The sequence below is a fragment of the Stegostoma tigrinum genome, chromosome 35, assembly GCF_030684315.1.
Source record: "Stegostoma tigrinum isolate sSteTig4 chromosome 35, sSteTig4.hap1, whole genome shotgun sequence".
NCBI classification, from domain to species: Eukaryota; Metazoa; Chordata; class Chondrichthyes; order Orectolobiformes; family Stegostomatidae; genus Stegostoma; species Stegostoma tigrinum.
In genome coordinates, this window is record NC_081388.1 from 13,350,231 (window position 1) to 13,371,426 (window position 21,196).

The 21,196-nt window shown below is 46.2% G+C and overlaps 1 protein-coding gene across 4 annotated transcripts in view; it reads left to right on the forward strand.

The window, feature by feature from the left end:
- The window catches only part of camsap3 (calmodulin regulated spectrin-associated protein family, member 3), a 196,673-nt gene extending 178,735 nt beyond the window's left edge, over window positions 1-17,938 (forward strand). For all 4 annotated transcript variants that reach the window (XM_048521808.2, XM_048521810.2, XM_059640064.1 and 1 more), the window contains 6 exons: window positions 1,734-1,870; window positions 3,618-3,820; window positions 6,759-6,855; window positions 9,925-10,043; window positions 12,137-12,255; window positions 14,340-17,938. In XM_048521808.2, coding sequence (XP_048377765.1) covers window positions 1,734-1,870; window positions 3,618-3,820; window positions 6,759-6,855; window positions 9,925-10,043; window positions 12,137-12,255; window positions 14,340-14,642 — 978 coding nt within the window. In that variant the 3' untranslated portion in view covers window positions 14,643-17,938. The remainder of the gene's footprint in view (window positions 1-1,733; window positions 1,871-3,617; window positions 3,821-6,758; window positions 6,856-9,924; window positions 10,044-12,136; window positions 12,256-14,339) is intronic.
- Window positions 17,939-21,196: the final 3,258 nt, after the last annotated feature.

The window sequence follows — 21,196 nt, forward strand, 5'->3', positions numbered from 1 at the left end:
GTCTGCTCTTTCCAGTCTGGCAGGTAGACACACCATTGTCCTGCCCCCCTCATGTTCTGATCACTAAGTATATACTGCCAGTAACCTCTCTCCTCCCCGGCACTCCACTCTGCGCCCCATTGCGTAAATGCGGTCCCATCCACACTTGAAGATGATACTATAATGTGTGTAGGGTAGTTTGATCTTACGAGCATAATAGGTTGGCACAGCATCATGGGCCAAAGGGCCTGTACTGTGCTGTGCCGTTCTATGTTCTAAAGTCAGCTCTGATGAAGAGACACCTAGACTTGAAACGTTAGCTTGCTCCCTTTCCACAGGTGCTGCCTGACCCGCTGTGATCTCCAGCACTTGTTTTCAGGACAGATTCCAGCATCTGCAGTAATTTGCTCCTGTGGTGTGTTTATGGGATGTTACTATATTGGAACAGTTGCTGTTTAGTAGTTAAATACACTGTTATTCTGTTAAGTTTTCCAATAGTGTTGTTATCTCAATTTCTTCCTTTTTGTTGTATTTTAACTGTAGTCTATGAATAGAGTGTATTTTGCTTCAAATCTGGTAGCTTGAACCAATCAAATTACATTTGGAACACAACACCTGGCACTTTCCTTTTTATAATAAGAAAAAGTTAGGGGCTAGGCTATCTCCTGAATGTATCTTGAAGGGGTTTGAGCTGGCCCGTAGCAACAGTTTCCAACCATGTTCATTCACATTTGGTTTTGATGAAGCTATTAACATGGAGAGGCTGAGAGTGAAGTGGTGATGGAGGTTTTCAGCGCACTCGGTCAATACAAAGGGCCTGATGAAGTAGGGACTGTGATCAGATCAAACCGACTCTTCTTAGTTTCTGTTTGAATGAGCCATATCTCCTCTGGTGTCAAGTTGGCTTTTTGTTTTCACTTGTTCACGAGATGTGGGTGTCTCAGAAACACCGGCATCCCTCGTCGGCCCCGCACCTGAGTGGTTCGCTTGGCCGCTTGCAGCCGATGATGAGACTCAAATCTGTCACCTTACTGTGGATCTGGAGTCAAGGGGAGGCCAGACCAGATAAGGGCAATAGACCTCCCCTCCCTAAAGGGCATTAGTGAACCCAAAAACATGACAATCCAGGATTAGCCAATGATTGCAATTTAGATTCCATCATCTGTGTGGTGGGGTTTGAACTCGCGTTAAAGGGTGGCTCAGTGGTTAGCACTCCTGCCTCACAGCTCCAGGGACCCGGGTTCGATTCCAACCCCGGACAGTGTGGAGCTTGCACACTGCCCCCATGCCTGCGCATGTGCTCCGGTTTCCTCCCAAGGTCTGTAGATGTGCAGGCTAGGTGGATTGGCCGTCCTAAATTGCCCGCAGTGTTCAGGGATTTGTAGATGAGATGTGTTAGCCATAAGAAATGCAAAATTTGCAAGGAAAGGGTGAGGGGAATGGGTCTGAGTAGGATGCTCTTCAGCAAGTTGGTGTGGACTCGTTAGGCCGAGGAGCCTGTTTCCACACTGTAGGGATTCTATGATTATTGGCCTGGCCGTCTGGATTAGTATTCAATAACATTCTCACATTCTCCCAAAAATACATACAGTTCTCCCCACAGCGGGCTATCTGCCCACCCTGCTAACACAGCGGCGAGCGTTTAAACGCTGGTAGACTTATGCCGCGGTTGAAAAATGTTCTGGAAGCTGACGCACTGGTCCGAGTGCTTATTGCAGTTGCTTTCCTTGCTTTGCCCCCCCGATGTGCTGCAGGATGAGGCGAAGGCAGAGGAAGAGATGGCTCTGAAGCGAGCTGCGCTGATGGAGAAGCAGCAGAAACGGACGGAGGAGTTCAGGAAGCGGCGCATGTGGTTGGATGCGGAAAAGGAGCAAAAGAAAGAGGAGATGAGGTGAGGCCGAATGGGAATTTGCTTCGAGCTCTTGTATCCCCGTGTACACAAGAAAGCGAGTGCAAGGTTTTTGCTTCACGTTATAGCTGTCCGTTCCACTCCTTTGGATTCTAAGACCCCATGAAACTAGCAGTGGGCTTTGTGATGTGTGTTACAAAGTGTCCATTGTCATCAGGGGCCTGTGTAGCTACTGCCACTGAGTTATTTTCCACTCCTTTTAAAGCAAAACCTAAACGGATTGGATACACTGTAACAAAAAATATACCAAATGGTCAATTCAGCCTTATCAAGATCAAATAGAAACATTGTTAGCAGGGGCAATGAAGCATCCCGGCCGATGTGGTGCCCATTGGTCTCTAAAAGCTATTGGTACTGATGGACCAACCGGCCTTTCCAAACGGAGTCTAATGGCCTGTTTAATTATCAGTGCTAAACGATAGATTGCTGGCAAATCCGAACAGGAAGAGGAAGTTGACTTGAGTAACAAGAGGGGGTTGGCTGCATATAGCAATAGGCATTGCTGTATGCCATTGTACTTACTGGTTATAACATCGTCATTAGCCAGACATCTCAAGTTTCACGTCACCCAATCGGGATTTGGTGCAGAACTGCTCCTGTTTTCCACCTGTTAATATCAAATTGTGTGATGCTTAATGTACCTTGAATATTTCCTGAGCCATTACCTTTTGAGATGGACGTTGGTGGTATTGTCATAACTAACTATGCGGGAGCTCGTGTTCTAAAGTTGACAGACCCGTATTTTGTCCTGAGTTTGATTTGTATTACGTTGTGTGGGTTAGAAAGGGAGGCAGCCACTACTTTGAGTGGTGTAAGGGCGTCAGAAAATGAGTTTGGCGACATTTTAAATGGGTCCTTTTTTTTTCAAAAATATCCCTAGAGGGTAGAAGAGAAGGCAAGAACAACTGGTCTGTTGCTTACAAACAAGGAGACACAAACAATTTTCCTTTAGTTAGTGAGTCTCTATGCTTCTGTCGGAGTGTACAGGCTTATAGCTGCAAAGGTACTGTTAACTCAATGTTCATCAAAGCATCCTGATTGGTTGAGGGTCGGGAAGAATGAGCCCCAGAATTAAAGAAATACACTGTCAAGGAATATATGACCTATGTTAGCAGCTCATTTAAAGGGCCTAGAAAAAGACATTGATGAAAGAAATAGTACTGATTGAAAGAGGGGACATGCCAACTGATTGCAAGTGGGAAAACAAATGATCCGCCTTCAAGGTTTTGGTGTATATAATGTTGTGATTAAAGGAGTTAAATTCTACTTCTGATATTTATGAGACTGTTTCAAACCGCCCTAAATTATTTTTTAAACCTTCTGTGTGTAATAAACCTTATCTTTTGTTAAAAGTACGCTGGAAGCCTCTTGTAAATATGATTCTGTCACCACAGGAACCAAATTGTTAAAAGAAGTCTTGTGGTCTCTCACTGGGATCTGACTTGTGTAGTTTTAATAGTTTGTGGGTTCACAATACCATATAAAACGGGTGTACCACTTTGTAAATCCTTGAATGGATTGACATGAGATGCCTGCCTGGTCGTTGTTTGATCTAGTGTTCCTTCTAAGGTCGAACATGACTGAAATACTCACTTTGATAGCTTCCATTTGAGCTTTCAAAGTGAGCATTTTTAGCAGGATGCAACATTTTTTTTAAATGAAAAAGATCTAATTGTTTTTAACTTTTTTTCCACAACCACCCCCCCCCCCCCGCCCCACCTTTTCGAAGACAACAAGCAGAGGAAGAGAAAGTGGAGAAGAGTTTCATCAAGCAGGAATATCTCCGGCGACAGCAGCTCAAAATAATGGACGATCTGGACAAGGTCCTGAGAGCAAAGACCACACTGAGCAAAGGGAGGAAGCCCCGGCCCAAGTCGTCAGTGTTTCGTGATGATTCTGTTCTGACCCGCAGCCCAGTAAAGGGTCTGCTAGGTGGGTACTAGAGTCCTGCCTGGAGAGGTTTGCTTCGGTCCTGCTCCGAAGGGACACGAGGGGGGGCAGACTGGCCCTGTGGACGGTCCCTGCTCTCTTGTCTGTTTCTGTTGACTGGTAGAGCACCTCTTGTCAGTGTCTGCCGAAAATGAGTGCAAATACGGCCCGCCGGCTTCTGCTCAATTGTCAGTGCTTTCACCTGAATCAAAGATGCTGTGATTCGATTTAATTTATTGTTGTCACATGCATCTGAGTACAGTGAAAAGTTCTGTTTTGTGAGCAGTACAGGTAGATCATAAGCATACAAGGCCATACAGATCATAGGGTGTTTAGACAGAGCGAGTTTCTCCCAATAAGCTCATGGCTGTCAGGTCTGTTTGGCATATTGGAATGGTAACATTCTGGTCTTATTCTGATCGCTGTAATATGGTCTCTGTCCTTACTCACAAGGTCCTGCCTGACCCCAGGCCCATCTGTCTTTATCCTGTTGTATGTTACGCTGCCCTGTGTAAGAACCTTACATGCTAGTGCAGATTATTCTATCCTTTTTTCCTCCTATTATTGTCACCATTATATTATGCTGTACATCACCACCTCACTATTGTACCCAGTGTAAGCTTCAGGTGTCGATCGAGATGTTCCTGTGATGCTTCAGAGAAGTTATACCTGCGGTTTAGAGAGAGATGGTTAGAGGCGCTCGTTGAGTATGTACAGGGATAGTCTGTGTGAAAGCAGTAGCAAGGATCCCTTTGTATTCAGAGGTAGTGAATGATATTGAAGAGTTGCTGTAAAGTTGTGAAAAATGAGAAATGGCCCAAACAAGGTTCATTGTATTCCTTAAGCTCAAACCTTTCATACTTTACAGTGATGATTACAATTCACCATGGACTGTAAAACATTATGGGGCCTGTTGTCATCACAAGAAATGCTGTTTAAATGCAACTCTTCCTTTCAATAGCTTTGATGTAAAGCTCCATCTAGTGTCAGAAGTGTGCAGCTGTGACTACAATAGGAGGCTCCAAGCGGGACAGAGTAATAGGTGATGTCCAAGTAAGGATACTGTGGCGCTCGTGGCCAATTTCAAAACTGAGACGTGTTGTTTCGTTTAAGAATTTATTTCCCTCCTTTTTCCCACAGATTTGAACAGGGAGCATTCTCAAAAAATTCTTTAAGTTCTGTCCTCACCTATTGTTGTAAGAACAGTTATATGTATTAAGGTTTTACACGTTAAATAGCACTCGAAAGAATAGCACATACGTGTGCCGTGCAGTTTTGGAGCAGGAGGAGGCCATTCAGCCCATCCAGTACATTCTGCCCATTAGTGGGACGGTGCTGATATAGCTAAATTGCACCTCTCACCTTTTCTGTTCTGCTTCCTTTGTGCTATCCAGGTGAGAATTGGGGCTCTCCCTGTTGAGAGTAACCCTGGGTATATCCAGCCAGTGACCAGTTAAATGCTCCTACCCGTGCTCTCTTCCAATAAGGACTGCCACCTTTTGACCCTTTCATTGCTGACATGACTCCCCCTGAGTTTAGGATTTAATTGTTCACTTGCATGCGGGCATTGCTGGTTGGTCCACATTGCTAGCTGCTGCCAAGACAAGGTGCCAGTGAGCTGCTTTCATGACCCACTGCCATCCGTGAGCCTCAGGTCTACCCACAATCTCCTTTGAGAGGAAGTAGGCAGCAGTTCTGTACCTATTTCAGCTTGCAGCCCATTTCAGAACTGTGGGGAAACAGAGGCGTCTTTTCCATCCCTACATTGGATGGAGCCCAGATCCCAAAGGTGAAAGGTTACTGCTGAACTCGGTGCCCCCCAAACTTCACTTCGGCCAAATCTGAGTGAGTCTGTCCTTCTCAATGCAGCAGAGGGGAATAGGACCCCATTTGGCCCATCAAGCCCGTGCTAGCTATTTGCTTTTTGGCCATGATGATCCACATATCTTGTGCAGCCTGCTCTCCAGTTTGAGAAAAGGATGCTGAGGTGCTGGAGCAGATAGAAGCCAGGTTTGCAAAGCTGTTTTTGCAGCGGAGACAACAGCTGTCCAGAGGGAGTGAACAGGCAGTGATTCTGAGGAAGCTGATAGTGGTAATGAAAGTTGTGACTGGGGGTGGGAATTTGGAGCTCGTGATACAAGATAGCAGCTAATAAATCCAACAGGGAATTTCGGATAACTGTTTATCCCAAGGAATGGTGAGATGTTCAAATTTGTTGGTGTGGTTGAGTGAGCGTTATCGGTGTGTTTAATAGGAAGCGGAAATGTGATGGGTAAATGAAATCCTGCAGAGAAGCAGGAATACTAGCATGGGCTGGTATTAGTACTCGCCCGTGTATTAAGTCTAATTCAACATAAACATTGACTGACGTGCATTTTCTATGTATGTTTGAATCTTTGTGTAGTGTTTTGAACAGATTCACCGCACTTTTCAAATTCATATTGTGGGATGAGGGGCAGCATTTATTGCCCCATCCCTAATTGCCCAGAAGGTAGTTAAGAATCAGCCACATCACTGTGGGTCTGGAGTCACATGTAGGCCAGACCAGGTAAGGGTGGCAGATTTCCGTCCCTAAAGAACTCTAGTGAACCAGACAGGTTTGTGCAAGAGTCTTTAGACCCACCCCCCCACCCCCGGTTTTCATTTACTTTGTTTAGTGCCCTCTGTGAGGGTCTGTTGTGGGGCACCCCTCTGAATGAGCAACTTGGGGTTTCTGCTGTGAGCCACAAATGGCTCTGGGAGTGGCACAGCCCTCTACCCATGTGGCATTCACCTGGTAACTCTTCACAGCACCCTAGGTTCTGCGGGCAGCTGCAAGGTGTGAGTGCTACAGGTAAACCGTGCGTTGACCTGTCGGTGTGGGGTCTCTTTGAGTGCGGGGCAAGGTTTGAAACAGCTGATTGCAGACACGTGATCACAGCCTTTTTCTCTTTGTTTCCAGGCTCCAGGCTGAACAAAGTGTACTCTCGGTCTACCCTCTCCTTATCCACCATGGTCAACGACTCAGCCAATAGTCTCTCGGTCAAGAAAAGCCCCAGGTAACAGTTTGTTCTTGGTGATTGTGACTGGACCCTTTGGGACCAGTCTTTAGCAATCAATGGGTTTTACAAGACAGCTACAAATTAGAGAGGCCATTTGGCCCATTTTATTTGCTATCTCTAGGAAATGAAAACCCCAATTATCTTGTGCGTTTCAAAACCTTGCGCTGAAGCCTGTTCCAAGTTTTATTCCCTCCCTGCGGGTAGGATTTTAAATTAAGCACCTTTGGTGCCACTTTGGAGATAAGCATTTAATTAATGTCCAGCATCTGTCTGCTCTCTCCAGCATTTACTGCCTTTTTAGCAATGTACAGCAGAAAAAAAATCCCTGAAATTACATGGCCTTAAGCAGTTGTGGCTCACCTGATGGAATGAGGCTTAGTGCTGCGTATGTTCTGGGTTTTTCTGCTCATGTCTAATCTGTGCACAACCCTGAATTTCTTCATTCTGCAGAACGAATGATGACACTGTGTCGTTTAGGCAGCTGCAGTGCTATCCTGTCATGCAGAGTCTACGTAAAATGGCTAGCTGAACTTCATGTGCGTTATTTGTAAGGCCATTGGTTAGTGGTTTTTGTGGATGACCCAAAATAGGGGCAGTATGGCCCCTATATCCCTGCTTAATGACAAAAAGGTAAATTCTCAGAAGTCATAAACCAGAGGCCACAACTTTTTTTGTCTGACTTCAACTCGAAGTACGTTTTGTGAATGGAGGGTAAAATTTGCCTCTGCATATTTTTGATAGCGCACAGCGTGACCTGTGTGTGTGCACGCGCGCGCACAGACTGGGGCAGATGTTGCAAACGTTGAGAAGGAATTTCAACAAAACACAAATTGGCCCATGGCATTCGGAACTCGCCTTTGGCATCCAATAGGAGTGAGCTTTAATGGCCTGACAAGTATCGATGTTCGGTAATCTGGTTTTCATTTGTAGCTTCCAATTTGCCAGCTAAATGGTTTCCACTGGACGGCAGTGGGTAGACCGTTTCTCGAAGAGGGCCACTAAGGTGGCACAGTGCCTGCACTTGTGTTGCCCATGGGATCAAAGTTCAGCCTTAGAGCTGGGAAGCTACCCACTGTGTTCACATCTGTGAATATTCAGCACACTACCGAATACATCATTAAAGATGAAATATTTACTGCATTGGATTGAGAGATTAGGAGACATCCCTTAAGTTTCATGTGATGCAGAGACCAATGTAATATTAAATAAGCCATTATTGTTTTTAATAGATCTTTTATCCTTTTTAAAACTACTTTGGCCCCCACCCCAGTGTGTTTCTACAGCGGGGAAATATCTGACCTTCAAATTTTTCACTGCATTGTGGGATTTTATGTTGGGTAGGCGGTTTTTAAATTCATTCGTGGGACATGGGTATCTATAGATAGGCCCAACATTTAATGCCCATCTCTAACTGCCCCTGAGAAAGTGATGGTGAGCTGCAGCCTTGAACCGCTGCAGTTCACTTGGTGTAGGGACACCTGGAGTGCTGGTAGGGAGAGCGTTCCAGGATTTTGACCCAGCGACACCGAAAGGACAGCGATGTATTTCCAAGTCAGGACGGTGAGTGACTTGGAGGGGAACTTGCAGGGGATGGTGCTCCCATGTATCTGCTGCCTTTGTCCTTCGAGATGGAAGTGTTTGGGTGTTTGGAAGCTGCTGTCTGAGGATTATTAATGAATTTCTGCTCCAGTTGTGTTTATCCATAGTTCAGTTGCTTGCATCTGAGTGAGAAGGTTATGCAGACCAGACCCACTTGAGCACATCATTTAGATCGTCTGTACCGAGGGAGCACAGCGTTGCCAAGCGTGCTATTAAACGAAGGCCTGAACTGTTCCCTGAAGAGCGACTAAAAGATTCCAGGCCCTGCGCTGAAGGAGAGCAGGGGAGCTGTCCCTGGGATAAGGGAAATATCTCCCCTGAATGAACACCTTTGGTTTTCACCTCACTTCTCCAGCTTTTGACTTCCACATAATTTGACCCCATGACAGCAGTGGCTACACTTCGAAAAAGTGCTTTGGAATGTCCTGGGGCTGTGCAAGGGCTAAATGAAGGCTCGTTCCATGGGTTGTTTATGATGTTGGAGGAGAGGGTTGTCATTGATGGTTTTGACCCTGTACCTGACAGGGCCTTGTCAGTGTTCCAGGGCCTGCATGTGTGCTGTTGAGGCAAACAGTCACCTGAGAAACAAAGGCCGAGACAATAAAACACCTCCTTATTCTACTGTCACAGCAGGTTGTGTAGAAAATAAATCAGGAGACTGGGTCCTGTGGACTCCTGGACCAGGCCTCGGTTTCCGTTCCGCATGAACCAACTCCCTTTTCAGTTAATTCCATCAGCACGACATCCGTCGTTTGTTTGTTCAGTCCCCTCGTTTATGCTTCAGTGGCTCCTTGTGCCGGCAAGTTCCACGTTTCAAGTGATTGGGAAAAACTCCAGCAGTAGCACTTGTTTGCTGTGGAACGCAGCCAGTTTTTATTTTCTGTCTGAACTGGGCCTTCAGCGTCGTAAGAGCCTTCTAACATAGAAACAGGGCCTTTTAGTCCCCAAACTAAACTAGCCCTGCCTGCGTGCGTTTGACCCATATCCCTCCCAACCTTTCCCATTCATGTAATTATCCAAGTGTTGTAACTGTACCCTTTCTCTGGGAATGCATTCTATACTCGCGCCACCCTCTGTGGGAAAGGTTGCCCCTCCGGTCCCTTTTTAAACCTTTCCCCTGTCTCCTTGAACTTTTGAGCTCCCCTCATCAACAGAAAAGTTCATAGAGATGTACAGCATGGAAACAGACCCTGCGGTCCGACTTGTCCATGCTGACCAGATATTCTAAACAAGCCTAGTCCTGTTTGCCAACATTTGGCCCCTAAATCTTTTTAACCCTTCCGATTCACATACCCTCGCTTCCTAGAATTTCAGTCAAGGCCGGCAGACTGGACTGGAGGATACTATTGGCTGCCAGACTGCGAAGATGTTTTCTTTTCCCTGTCACGTTTCTTGTTTACTGTTGTTAAAATGTTGTTATTTTTTGTTTGTTTTGCACTCCCTCCCCCCCACCCAACCCCCAACCAGGGCGGACTCCCCTTCAGGGCTGCCATCTCCCAGCCGGCTGGTGAGCAATCACAATGGTGAGAAAGACTGGGAGAACGCTTCAACCGCCTCATCGCCAGCGTCTATCCCGGAGTACACGGGTGAGTGGCCCCACGAGGAGGCTTGCCGGGAGGAAACCAAACCGTGAGGGCGAAGAGAAACCTCGCTGCAGCCTGTGCCTGCTGCAGAGTGTGTCGCAGAAAAAGATCTTACAAAACTGGGGCGGCGCGGTGGCTCAGTGTTTGGCGCTGCAGCCTCACAGCGCCACACGCCCGGGTTCGATTCCAGCCTCGGGCGACTGTCGGTGTGGAGTTTGCACGTTCTTCCCGTGTCTGCGTGGGTCTTCTCCCACAGTCCAGAGATGTGCAGCTTAGTGGATTGGCCGTGCCAAATTACCCCTAGTGTTCTGGGAGGTGAAGGCCGGGTGGGTTAGCTATAGGAAATGGAGTGTTACAAGGAAAGGGGTGAGGGTAGGTGTGTGTCTGTGTGGTGTGCTCTTTGGAGGGTTGGTCTAGACTTGATGGGCCGAATGGCCTGCTTCCACATTTGTAGGGGATTCTCAAAACAGTCTCTGTGGCTGAGGAGCTTTCAGCTCAGTGGGCAGGTTGGAGAAGTCGGTCGTGTCGGCGGCCATGAGAAGGCTGTGAGGAGATTTAATGATGGTGCCCCTGAGAAAAGTGGTGACGAATCTCGACGTGGTAGACAGAGAGGGAGAGAGAGAGAGAGAGAGAGAGAAAAACCACCATCATTGGTGAAAGGTTGGAGAACCTGAGGCATTGCTATCATTTTGAACCAGAATGAAGATGTGACGAAAATCTTCTTTTTTTTGTGGCAGCAGCTTGTTAGGACCTGCCTGAAGGAAGCACGTTCAGTCATAACTTTCCACCAGGATTTGAATAAACCCTTAGAGAGAGCCATGGAGAGCCAGCATAGGAGTTGGCCTTTCAGCCCCTCTAACCTGTGACCTAACTCCCTAGACCTGCATTTGTCCCATATCCCTTAATATGTTTTGTTTAACAAGCATGTATCTCTGTCAAATTTCAAATTAATAACTGATCCAGCGCCATTTGTGCAAGATAGTTCCAAACCTCTACCATCCTTTGTATGTAGAAGTGTTTTCTAACATCTTGTGAATAGTCTGTCCTTAACTGAGCCCCTTAGAACATAGAACATAGAAAAGTACAGCACAGTGCAGGCCCTTTGGCCCACGATGTTGTGCCGTGGATTAATCCTAATCCAAAAATAAAATAACCTAACCTACATTCCCCTCAATTCACTGCTGTCCATGTGCATGTCCAGCAGTCGCTTAACTGTCACTAGTGACTCCGCTTCCACTACTACCACTGGTAAACTATTCCATGCGCTCACAACTCTCTGGGTGAAGAACCTCCCTCTGACGTCTCCTTGTTCCAGGTTTGAAAGTATTGCAGCATTTGGGTCTAGCTGAATCAGTCTTGCAGAGTGGATATGACGGGCTGAATGATCTCCTGTGCTGTATCAATCCAGTCGGAAAAAGAACTTGAACTTGAGCTTATAGGGGTGGTTGATTAGGTGGGTTTTAATTGTGGGCTTTCACTGCCGCATTGAATGCTGGGATATCACTGCCTCCATTACTTGCTAGGGAACTGAATGGTATTGCAATCCATAAGCAGGACACTGGGAGGAGGGAGATACTGGTGCACAAAGGAGGTTTGGAATATTGCCCCTTGGGGGGGCTGGAGGGAGGAGGCAGTGGCCTTGAAACCGAGCAACCAAGATGATAGGTAAGAGAAATTTCAATTTCTATCCTTGGAGCAGCAACAATTATGGGGTGAAAACGATGAGAGGATTCTGAGAGGGGATGGGATGAAGCGTTTCTTTCAGGGCACCAGTAGGGTGCGAATTGAAGGTAGTTTGCAACAGAACTATCAAAAAGGGAGAGTTTCTTTTTCTAATGAATCATGTCATGATCTAGGCTGTACTCCTGAATAGGGCTAAATCGTGGATACTGAGGCCATCTGATTTCCAGAATGTGTTGCAGTTCCAGCCATGGAATTGCAAGAATATTGAGAGACCAGAAAGGCCATTTGGCCCCTTTGTTTCCATTCTATCCAACCTGGAGCTCTCAGCATAGGCTAGCAATAGGATCTCTCCCCTCTGCTCAATTCTCCACCGAGTTCAGCTGAAGTAATGTGTGCCCTTTTTCCTCTTGCAGGTCCCAAGCTGTACAAGGAGCCCAGTGCCAAGTCGAATAAATTCATCATCCAAAATGCGATCACACGCTGCTGCCTGGCAGGAAGGGTGAATGAGCCCCAGAAGAACAAGATATTGGAGGTAAGGTTGGCCTAACCACTCTTTACCCTTGCAGGCAGCCTGCCACACTCCGAAAGAACGAAAGGGGGAATTTAGTGGTATTTTGTTTTTAAAAAAAAGTAGACACAGTCCGTTATGATCCGGGGCATTCTGCCTGTAAGGGCAGCTGAAGCACATTCAGTCAAAACTTTGAGGATGAGGTTCGGTCCCTCTGCCCATCGGCCTTGCTCTCTATCACTGTGCATCTTGCCCTATTTGTTTGTGTCCAACGTTTGAGAGCAAAATAATTTCTGGAGTTAAAGTGGGCATTAGTAAATGCAAGATTTTAAGATTTCACCTGCCAACCCCATTTGGCTTAGCCCTTGAGAAACGGTGGGCATGGGGAATGCCACTATGTATAGGATTGGCATCGGAAATTTCTCTCCGATCCTTGAGATAGAATGGACAAGTACTCAGCATGTCGCATCATTGAAAACCACTGCTTTGCATTCCATTCAGACTGCCGTTTGTATATCTGCCTGTCTTTGTTGCAAGAGGAACATGCTGTCAATTGAATTAGAAAATGCAAATGACTGAAGTCACATCAGAAAATGTGCGGACATTATCAAAACATATTTACATCTTGTTTGAATAGCTGTCATCTGGTGCTGGTGCGGGAAGCTTGCGCCTTTTATTTTAGAAGCCCAAAAACAAACTGCATGTCGGGTGTTTGAAAGCTGAGGCGGGGGTGTGGTTCCTACTTTTAACTGGGGTGTAGTTATCCACTAAAGTAGCAGGACAGAAGTAGTAGCAGCCTTACAGCCCTGATCTACATCCGGCTAATTGCCTACGTTGCAGTAGCAGGCAGCTCGGTCAATATTGCAGGGATTCAGAAACCCTCCAGGAAAGCCAATTATCGACCCAGCTCCCACATATCCATCATCAGAACTCCAGCATTGGTGCAGGACTCTGAGCAATCCTGGAATTCCCAGCAATGCAGCTGCTTTTAATGGGGCTGTTTATTTTTCTGGCAGTAATAAAAAAAAAAGCCTTCAATCTCATTTACTTGCCAGTAATTTAAAGGATTCCTTAACCTGCAGTTTCTGCCTGAGCAGCTTTATTAACATTTGACTCGATTGCTTGAGGACTGTGCCTCCATTTAGTGTTCCGTGTCCAGCCTTATCCTTCTACGTTGCAATTGTTAACAGCAATGACTTCATGGATCTCAGAATTAAAATGATGGGTTTTTAAAACTCATTTGATTGTCACATGTGCTCTCTTTGCCACACTTGTACCTTGCATAAACCTAACACCATCCAAAGCTGTACTTCCAGAATGCAAAGTAAATCCCTCACGCCCATTTCTGAACTGTCACTTGCTATCCAGGAGCAACCCCACCCTGCCACCCTGCAAAATTTTCATGTTCCTCCAATTCTGGCATCCTGCATATCCCCTGAATTCCTTTGACTCACTGTTTGCTTTCAGCTGTTGAAATATGGATCATTTCTTTAAACCAAAAGTCCAGGATTTATTTGCACACTTTCCCTGTGTCTGTGTGGGTTTCCTTCTGGCACTCCACTTTCCTCCCACAGTCCAAAGTTAGTCATAGAGCTGCACAGAATGGAAACAGACCCTTCCAACTCGTCCATGCTGACCAGATATCCTAAATTAATCCAGTCCCATTTGGTCCATATCCCTCTTAAACCCTTCCTATTCACTTACTCATCCTGATGCCTTTTAAATGAAGGAGAAAACAGTTAACGTGCAGTGACCCTTCCTCGGTTTGTCTCGCCTCTCCTTATAGCTCATACCCTCTAATCCAAGCAGCATCCTGGCAAACCTCTCCTGCACCTATTCCAAAGCCTCCACATCCGACTGTCAGTGAGGTCTAACCAAAATCTTATAAAGCTATAACGTGACATCCTGACCCTCGTACTCAGATCCCCGACCATTATTGACAAGCATGACATGTACCACCCTATCTACTTGTGCGGCCGCGTTCGGGGAGCTGTGGACCAGGAGCCCAGGATCAGGATTTGGGTTATTTTAATCTCTGCTGTTGTATAAAGCTGGGTGCTCCCCAGTTTGGCAGGAGTTACTGATGACTGCTGTCTGTCTGCTCACAGGAAGTCGAGAAAAGCAAGTCGAATCATTACCTGATCCTGTTCCGTGACAACAGCTGCCAGTTCCGGGCTGTGTACACCTACAGCCCGGACTCTGAGGACATGCACCGCGTGGCTGGTGTCGGGCCCAAGGTCATCACTAAGAACATGATCGAGGGAATCTACAAGTACAACTCTGACCGCAAGCAGTTCACCCAAATTCCCAGTAAGACCCTCTCGGCCAGCGTCGACGCCGTCACCATCCAGGGTCACTTGTGGCAGACAAAGAGGCCGGGTACCCCCAAGAAACCAGGACCGTCCAAATGATGGGCTCGCTGCCAACAGGCCACCATCCCTGCCCGCTCCCCCTACCCTCCCCCACACCCCTATACAGGCAGATGGCTTCTGGGCCCTGGTTTGCCAATTGTTTTATCCTCCTGAGCGCCTGTCTGTCTGTTTGTCTCTTTTTTTTTATTTTTCATTTTCTAATATTCGCCAAGGGCAATTGAACCATGCCAGGGCCTTTTGACATCTCTGCATGCTGCCGTCACTCGCCTGGGGCACATCGCAAGCTAGCGTGGACCGTACCCGTTCTGGGAAGGGGTTACAAACCCAGCACCCTGATAACCGGCAGAGTCTGCCCCAATGGCTTTGTCGAGCGATGGAGTCGAGAGGTTGGGCCGGGGCTGTGTATCTGAAATTTGAAGCAAGGACGAGGCAAGGACTTGTGGATGGGTCAAAAATTTCTTGTGTTTTTTTTAAAAGAATGGTATACAAATAAATTAGATGTACAAATTTTTGAGGTTAAATTCCTGAAGGTTACTACTGATGATTGAAATGTTGTGTCTGTATATAATGGAGCTATTTAAATGATTCAGCTGTTTGTATAGATGAAATATTTAAGGTACTCTCACTTATTGGAATCTATAATTGGGAGGTGGTAACGATGTTTGCAAGATCCTGTGAATAACTTGCTCCAGTATTTGAGTGCGATCTGAGTTCTGAACTATTCAAATAATCACTAAAACCATTTCTACCTGCCTCTTTGTGGAGAGCATGGGAAAAAAGTATCTTCAATCAATAGCTTAAGAAGCTCTGCATCCTCGGAGTATTGAGTGCGGGCGTGGGCCTTCAAGGAAAGTTGCAACCTAGCTGTGAACCCAAACTCTTCCTCCCCTCCCCTCCCCACACTAACTGCTTGAATTTTCCCAGGATCGATCCAGGATTTGATTGGGTCGAATCCCATTCAGATTTGACCTTACACCATCTGCCAGGGCTTGGGCCTGTCCGATTGGCTCCGAAGCTCACTCTGTGACACCGCTCCAGATCGAAACTGCTCTAAATCCCAGGCATTCTGGCCTCTGTTTGATGAATTTTCCCTCCTAACGCATCACGTGTTCTAAGTTTGGGGTCTCGATGGTGATCCGATCCAATGTAAACCTCACCACCTCACTTCCTAGGGGAGCCTCTGAGCCAGCCAGGACTCGACTTTGAACTTTCCCAACTAAATCTAGCCCAGTTTATTGATCTGTAATATGCAGGCTCAGGATCCCATAAGAACATTTTGGCCTGTCTTTGTTATTATTCAGAATGTGGGATCTCTTAAGTGTGCCGCATAGAGGAGCTCACGTCTACACTGACAACAACAGGAGCAGGGAGCCCTGATCCATTGCACCTCTGGTTTCTGATCAGCTCCAAATACGTTCGGAACCTGTTGTTGAAAATGGCTGGGTTCTGTGTTGTTCATTTGATATCTGTTATTTTGTGTTCCTTTCTGCTGTTCCCCATTCCAGATTGATTCAGGGATTCCCAGGGAAGTAGCCTGAGCCATCTAGAACTTTGCATTGACAGCTGAATCTCACTCTCACATGCGGCAACGAGCCTGAATGGGATTTCTGTGCACTGTTGGTATCTCTCATTGACACCGCACCCCCTGACCCCCACCCACACCCCATACCCCTCCTGCCTGTGTCTCTCCCTTTCCCCCCAGCAAGCTGAATTGGATGCTGTGCCATTGTGTAGCATTCCACTGAAGCCCTGCCAAAAGTTGTCATCTTCATTTCCGCTGCATGAGAAAGGGAGATGCCTAACAGCTTTTACAATTTCGAGCTTGTGATCTCCTTGAGTTAAGTGACTCAATTCCTAGTCTGCATTCTCTGCAGTGAGAAGGTCGGACAAAGGCTTGGTTCCCTGTTGCTTGGGTCCACCTTGCCTGTCTATTCAGAATGCGATTGAGTCTGTTAAAAGAACAGCATTGGTTCACTAAGTGGCCTGGTGTTATCCATCAGGGCTGTGGGCAGGGAGAGACTGAATTCTGTTTGGTGAATGCAAGGCTGTGCTGATTTGTAGCTTGTACACATGTTAAATGTATGTGCATATGTGTGTATATATATATTAAAAAAGACACTCGAGGAATGACAAATCCTGGAAGCAATTATGCACGTTGCTTAATTTTAGCATTTATGTTGTGGCACTTAGACTGTGAACTGGGTTGTGTGGGTATCCAAAATAAGGACAAAAATTAGGATTCAGCTCTGGACTGTTTCTGTTGGATTTTGCTGATTTTTTTTTTGTTTTTTGTTTTTTGTTTTGGTTCTGCTTGGATCAGATAAATGGAATTTTTATTCTTTCTTTTTTGGTCCCTCGTGTACTGTTTCCGCACTCGGCTGGTAAACAGGTCACGGCATGGTCAGGCTGTTGGAGTTACTTGGAAGTGCCCTCCACTTGGCCTTTCCCTGTGCCAGTCTGCGTCAATCCCCTTTCAAAGAAGCTGTTGTCGCTGCTATACCGTGGTGACAGGTCGGAGTAATCGGTGCAGAGTGATTTGTCTGCTGGAGGGTGTTGGAGCTGAGCTGACTCACCCTAAACTCCTCCACCCACAAAGGGACTACGGAGCAACTTGAATGCTGACAGACAAGGGTCTTGAGGGATGGTGGGACCAGCCGTTTGGGAATGCACCCACTTTTCCCCACTGCCATGTCCACCTTTACATTCTGTGCAGTTGGATGTTCAGCAGATGTAACTGTAAACATGTCTCTTCCCCAACCCACCTCCCTGAAAGAGAGGGCAATGAGAATAAATATTAATCTTCCACATTGCAACAAAAGGACATTCGCTAATATGTATATATTGGACCCACCCTGGTGAAACTGGCTCTTTTATCCCCCAAACGTCTGATTTGATGGAACCGCTTGTGTTTTTTTTGTTCTTGAAAGTGGATATCACTTCGCAGTCGTCCTGTGGGACCAGGTTTCCTGGATTTTGCTGGAAAGCTTTCACTTGATCTACGGACTGTTCTAGAAACACACGCAGTGGGAAAAGACACCCTGCCTTTCCCAAAATGGGACCCATCAACCACTGCAGTGATGTTGCTAAACCCTTCTGGGGCTTGTTGATGACCAGTAAGTTGACCATAAGTAAGCCTGGTCTCTCATTATTTTGTTTTTAACCCAATATGTAACATGGTACAGGGTACAATGCTCGAGATGTGACCTTTGGGTACAAAATGGACTCATGTTTGTGTCTACAGATGTGGAATGTGGACTCTGTAATATTAGAAGGCGTATCATGAAAAAATTACCTTGGAAGTTTAATAAAAACAATTTACCAATTTATAAGAAGTATTTGCTTGTGTCTGCCTGAATTAAGACCCTACTAAACAGTATGACATTACACATGGAAGACAGACCACAAAGGTAAGAGCCCATGGGGTCCAAGGAAATTTGGCAGACTGGATCCAGAACTCGGATTGGGAGGGAGCAGACGTGGATGATTGAGGTGTGTTTCTGTGACTGGGAGCCGATATCCACTGGGGTTCCCCAGGGATCAGTGTTGAGGCCTGTACAGTTTGTGGAATATACAAATGATTTTTAGCCTTTAATGCCCAAGCTTTAATCTGTAAGTTTACAGCTGATACAAAAATTGGTGAGGTGGTAAATGGGACAATTACCAGAGGACGTAGGTGGGCTGTTGTACATCGGGTTAATGCTAGTTGAGTTTCCCCTAGGATGGCAGATTTCAAGAAAGGGAGACACATTTTCAAGGTGCGAGGAGAGAGATTTTTAAAAAGACACGAGGGAGGGTCCATTTCTGTTTTACACAGGGTGGTTCACGTATGCACTGAACTTCCTGAGGAAATGGTGGATGTGGGTACAATTAGCAGGCATTTGGATAAGTACATGAATGGGAAAGGTTTGGAGGGACAGGAGCAGGTAGGTGGGAGGAGCTTAGTTTGGGATTATGTTCGGCATGGACTGGTTGGGCCAAAGGGTCTGTTTTGCGCTGTATCACTCTATGACAATGACTCTTAAGTATGAGGACAAACAAGGTAAGTGACAAACTGTAGGACCCTGCGAAGCACTGAGAATCAGAGGGACCTTGGTGAATGTGCCCAACAGTCGTTAAGGTAACGGGACAGGTGAATAAAGGTGGTTAGGAAGGCATGTGAGATACTTGCCTTGAGGCTTGGTCATTAAGAGTCTGGGTGATGGTGTGGTGAGGAAATGTCATGCTGGAACTACATAAACAGTAGGTTAGGCTACTGAGTAGTGGGCATAGTTCTAGAGCCCACATTATAGGGGGGAATGTGATAGTACTGGAGTGAGTGCAGAGGAGATTTTCCAGGAAGTTGCCTGGGCTGGAGAGTTTTGGTTATGAAGAGAGATTGGACTGAATGGGGTTGTTTAACTTGGAGCTGGAGGGGGTCATGTTTGAGATGTTAAAAAAAAAGTTGAGGGGAAGGAACTTTTCAATGATCGGTGTGTGTGTGTGTGTGTGTGTGTGGATTTAAGGTGAGGGACAGGAGATTTAAAGGGGATGTGAGGGAAATCTTTTTCACAGAGGGTGCCGAGAATCTGGAACCTACTGACTGTGACAATAGGAGAGACAGAAACCTCCTAACATTGAAGAAGTGTTTAGATGTGCTTTTCGGATGCTGAGGCTGGAGAATGGGATTGGAGTGGATAGGTGCTGGTTTTTGGACTGGCCTTGGCTCGATAGGATCATTTCTGTGCCAGTCAACAGCATTTTTGACATTCCTTCATAGGCATGATCTCGATGTGCAACATTCTACAGTGGACTGCAAAGAATAATAAAAAGGCCCTTTGAAGAGTTGAAAGCACTGATGTCCTGCAAGGTATGTTTTAGAAATTGTTTCAGAGCTAAGAATGTCATAGTTGCTCATAGCAGGATATCTTGTCTAGCCACAGGAGACTTAAAAAAAAAAGTAAAGATTGTGAATGACATTGAGAGAGCTTGCCATGCCAAGGAAATAGCAGGCAGGCTTCCCAATTGTCCAGTCAGGATCCCACAAACTCTGAGGCAGCTCTCCAAGCCCCTTCCTCCAAATGAACTCCAGCCCCATCCCTCCCCTATCTCAGGTCTTCCCTACAACTGCCCCCTGCTGTCCTTGGTCACTTTGCTCAACCCCTTCACCTGTGCTTTTATCTGAGACCACCTTCAAGCCTCAAAACAGGGTCACAGAGGGTGTAACAAAGTGTGGAGCTGGATGAACACAGCAGGCCAAGCAGCATCTTAAGAGCACAAAAGCTGACGTTTCGGGCCTAGACCCTTCATCAGAGAGGGGGATGGGGGAGATGATTTTGAAATAAATAGGGAGAGGGGGGGGAGGCGGACCGAAGAAGGATAGAGGAGAAGATAGGTGGAGAGGAGTTGCAGTGGGAGAGAGATCCCCTGAGGTTGGTCCAGAGGGAGGAGGGTAACTTCTTCAGGTTAGGCATCCCTGGAAGAGGCTTCGCAGTGAGGTTAAAATTGTGATCAGAAATAATGGAAACTGCAGATGCTGGAAAATCTGAGATAACAAAGTGCTTTTAACCTCACTGCGGACCCTCCTCCAGGGATGCCTAACCTGAAGAAGTTACCCCCCTCCCTCCGGACCAACCTCAGGCGATCTCTCTCCCACTGCAACTCCTCTCCTCCTATCTTCTCTATCCATCTTCGGTCCGCCTCCCCCCCTCCCTATTTATTTCAGAATCCTCTCCCCATCCCCCTTTTCTGATGAAGGGTCTAGGCCCGAAACGTCAGCTTTTGTGCTCCTGAGATGCTGCTTGACCTGCTGTGTTCACCCAGCTCTACGCAGAGGGGGAACTGATTTGGGAGGACCCACAGTAAAATAAAGAGGTGAAGGAGATTTAGTGAAGTGAGATTCAGACTGGGCTGTGTCTTCCCTATTCCTTCTCCCCCAACAAGTATTCTACCAGCCAAGAAGCATTGGCGGGAACTTTAAGGGTCAGACAATTGAAGGAAATTTGGAACAAGATAATCCATAAGTGAAGTGTGGAGGTTTGTATTTCATCTGGGCCTTGGGGAGCTTGTGCTTTGAAAAATTTTTTTAAAAAAACTTTTTAAGCTAAACCTTTGGACTTTCTCAGTTGGTTGATATTACACATTCATTCCTAGAATGATGGAGTAACATTATGACCCAGTCATACAGCAACTGTCCGAGTTCAGTAAGAACATCGAAGCATGATGTTGGATGTTAAATACAGCTCCCCATTGGCTTGAACTGCAATTGCATTGATGTGATAAATCAATGAATGTTGATGTGCCTGGCATAGCCTTTGAAGCTTGATTTGAGTTCACTTTTTTATTTAAAATAAAATACAAAAATTCAATTTCAAGAGTGTGGACACCTTTTTGAGTTTTATTGGTATGTGGCCAGCAATGGGATTGGCTTTGTACCAATCCAACAATTCTGTTTTGTGTAAATATCCAGTTGTCCAAAGAAAATTATTAATATATAAAAATATCTGACAGTCTGGACAAGTTGGAACTTAAAGCAATGTCATTTTTCATACTGAGTCAGGCAAGTGTATGCCTTTTGTCCTTCACTACTTCTGTGAGATATGGGTGCTGCTGTCCAT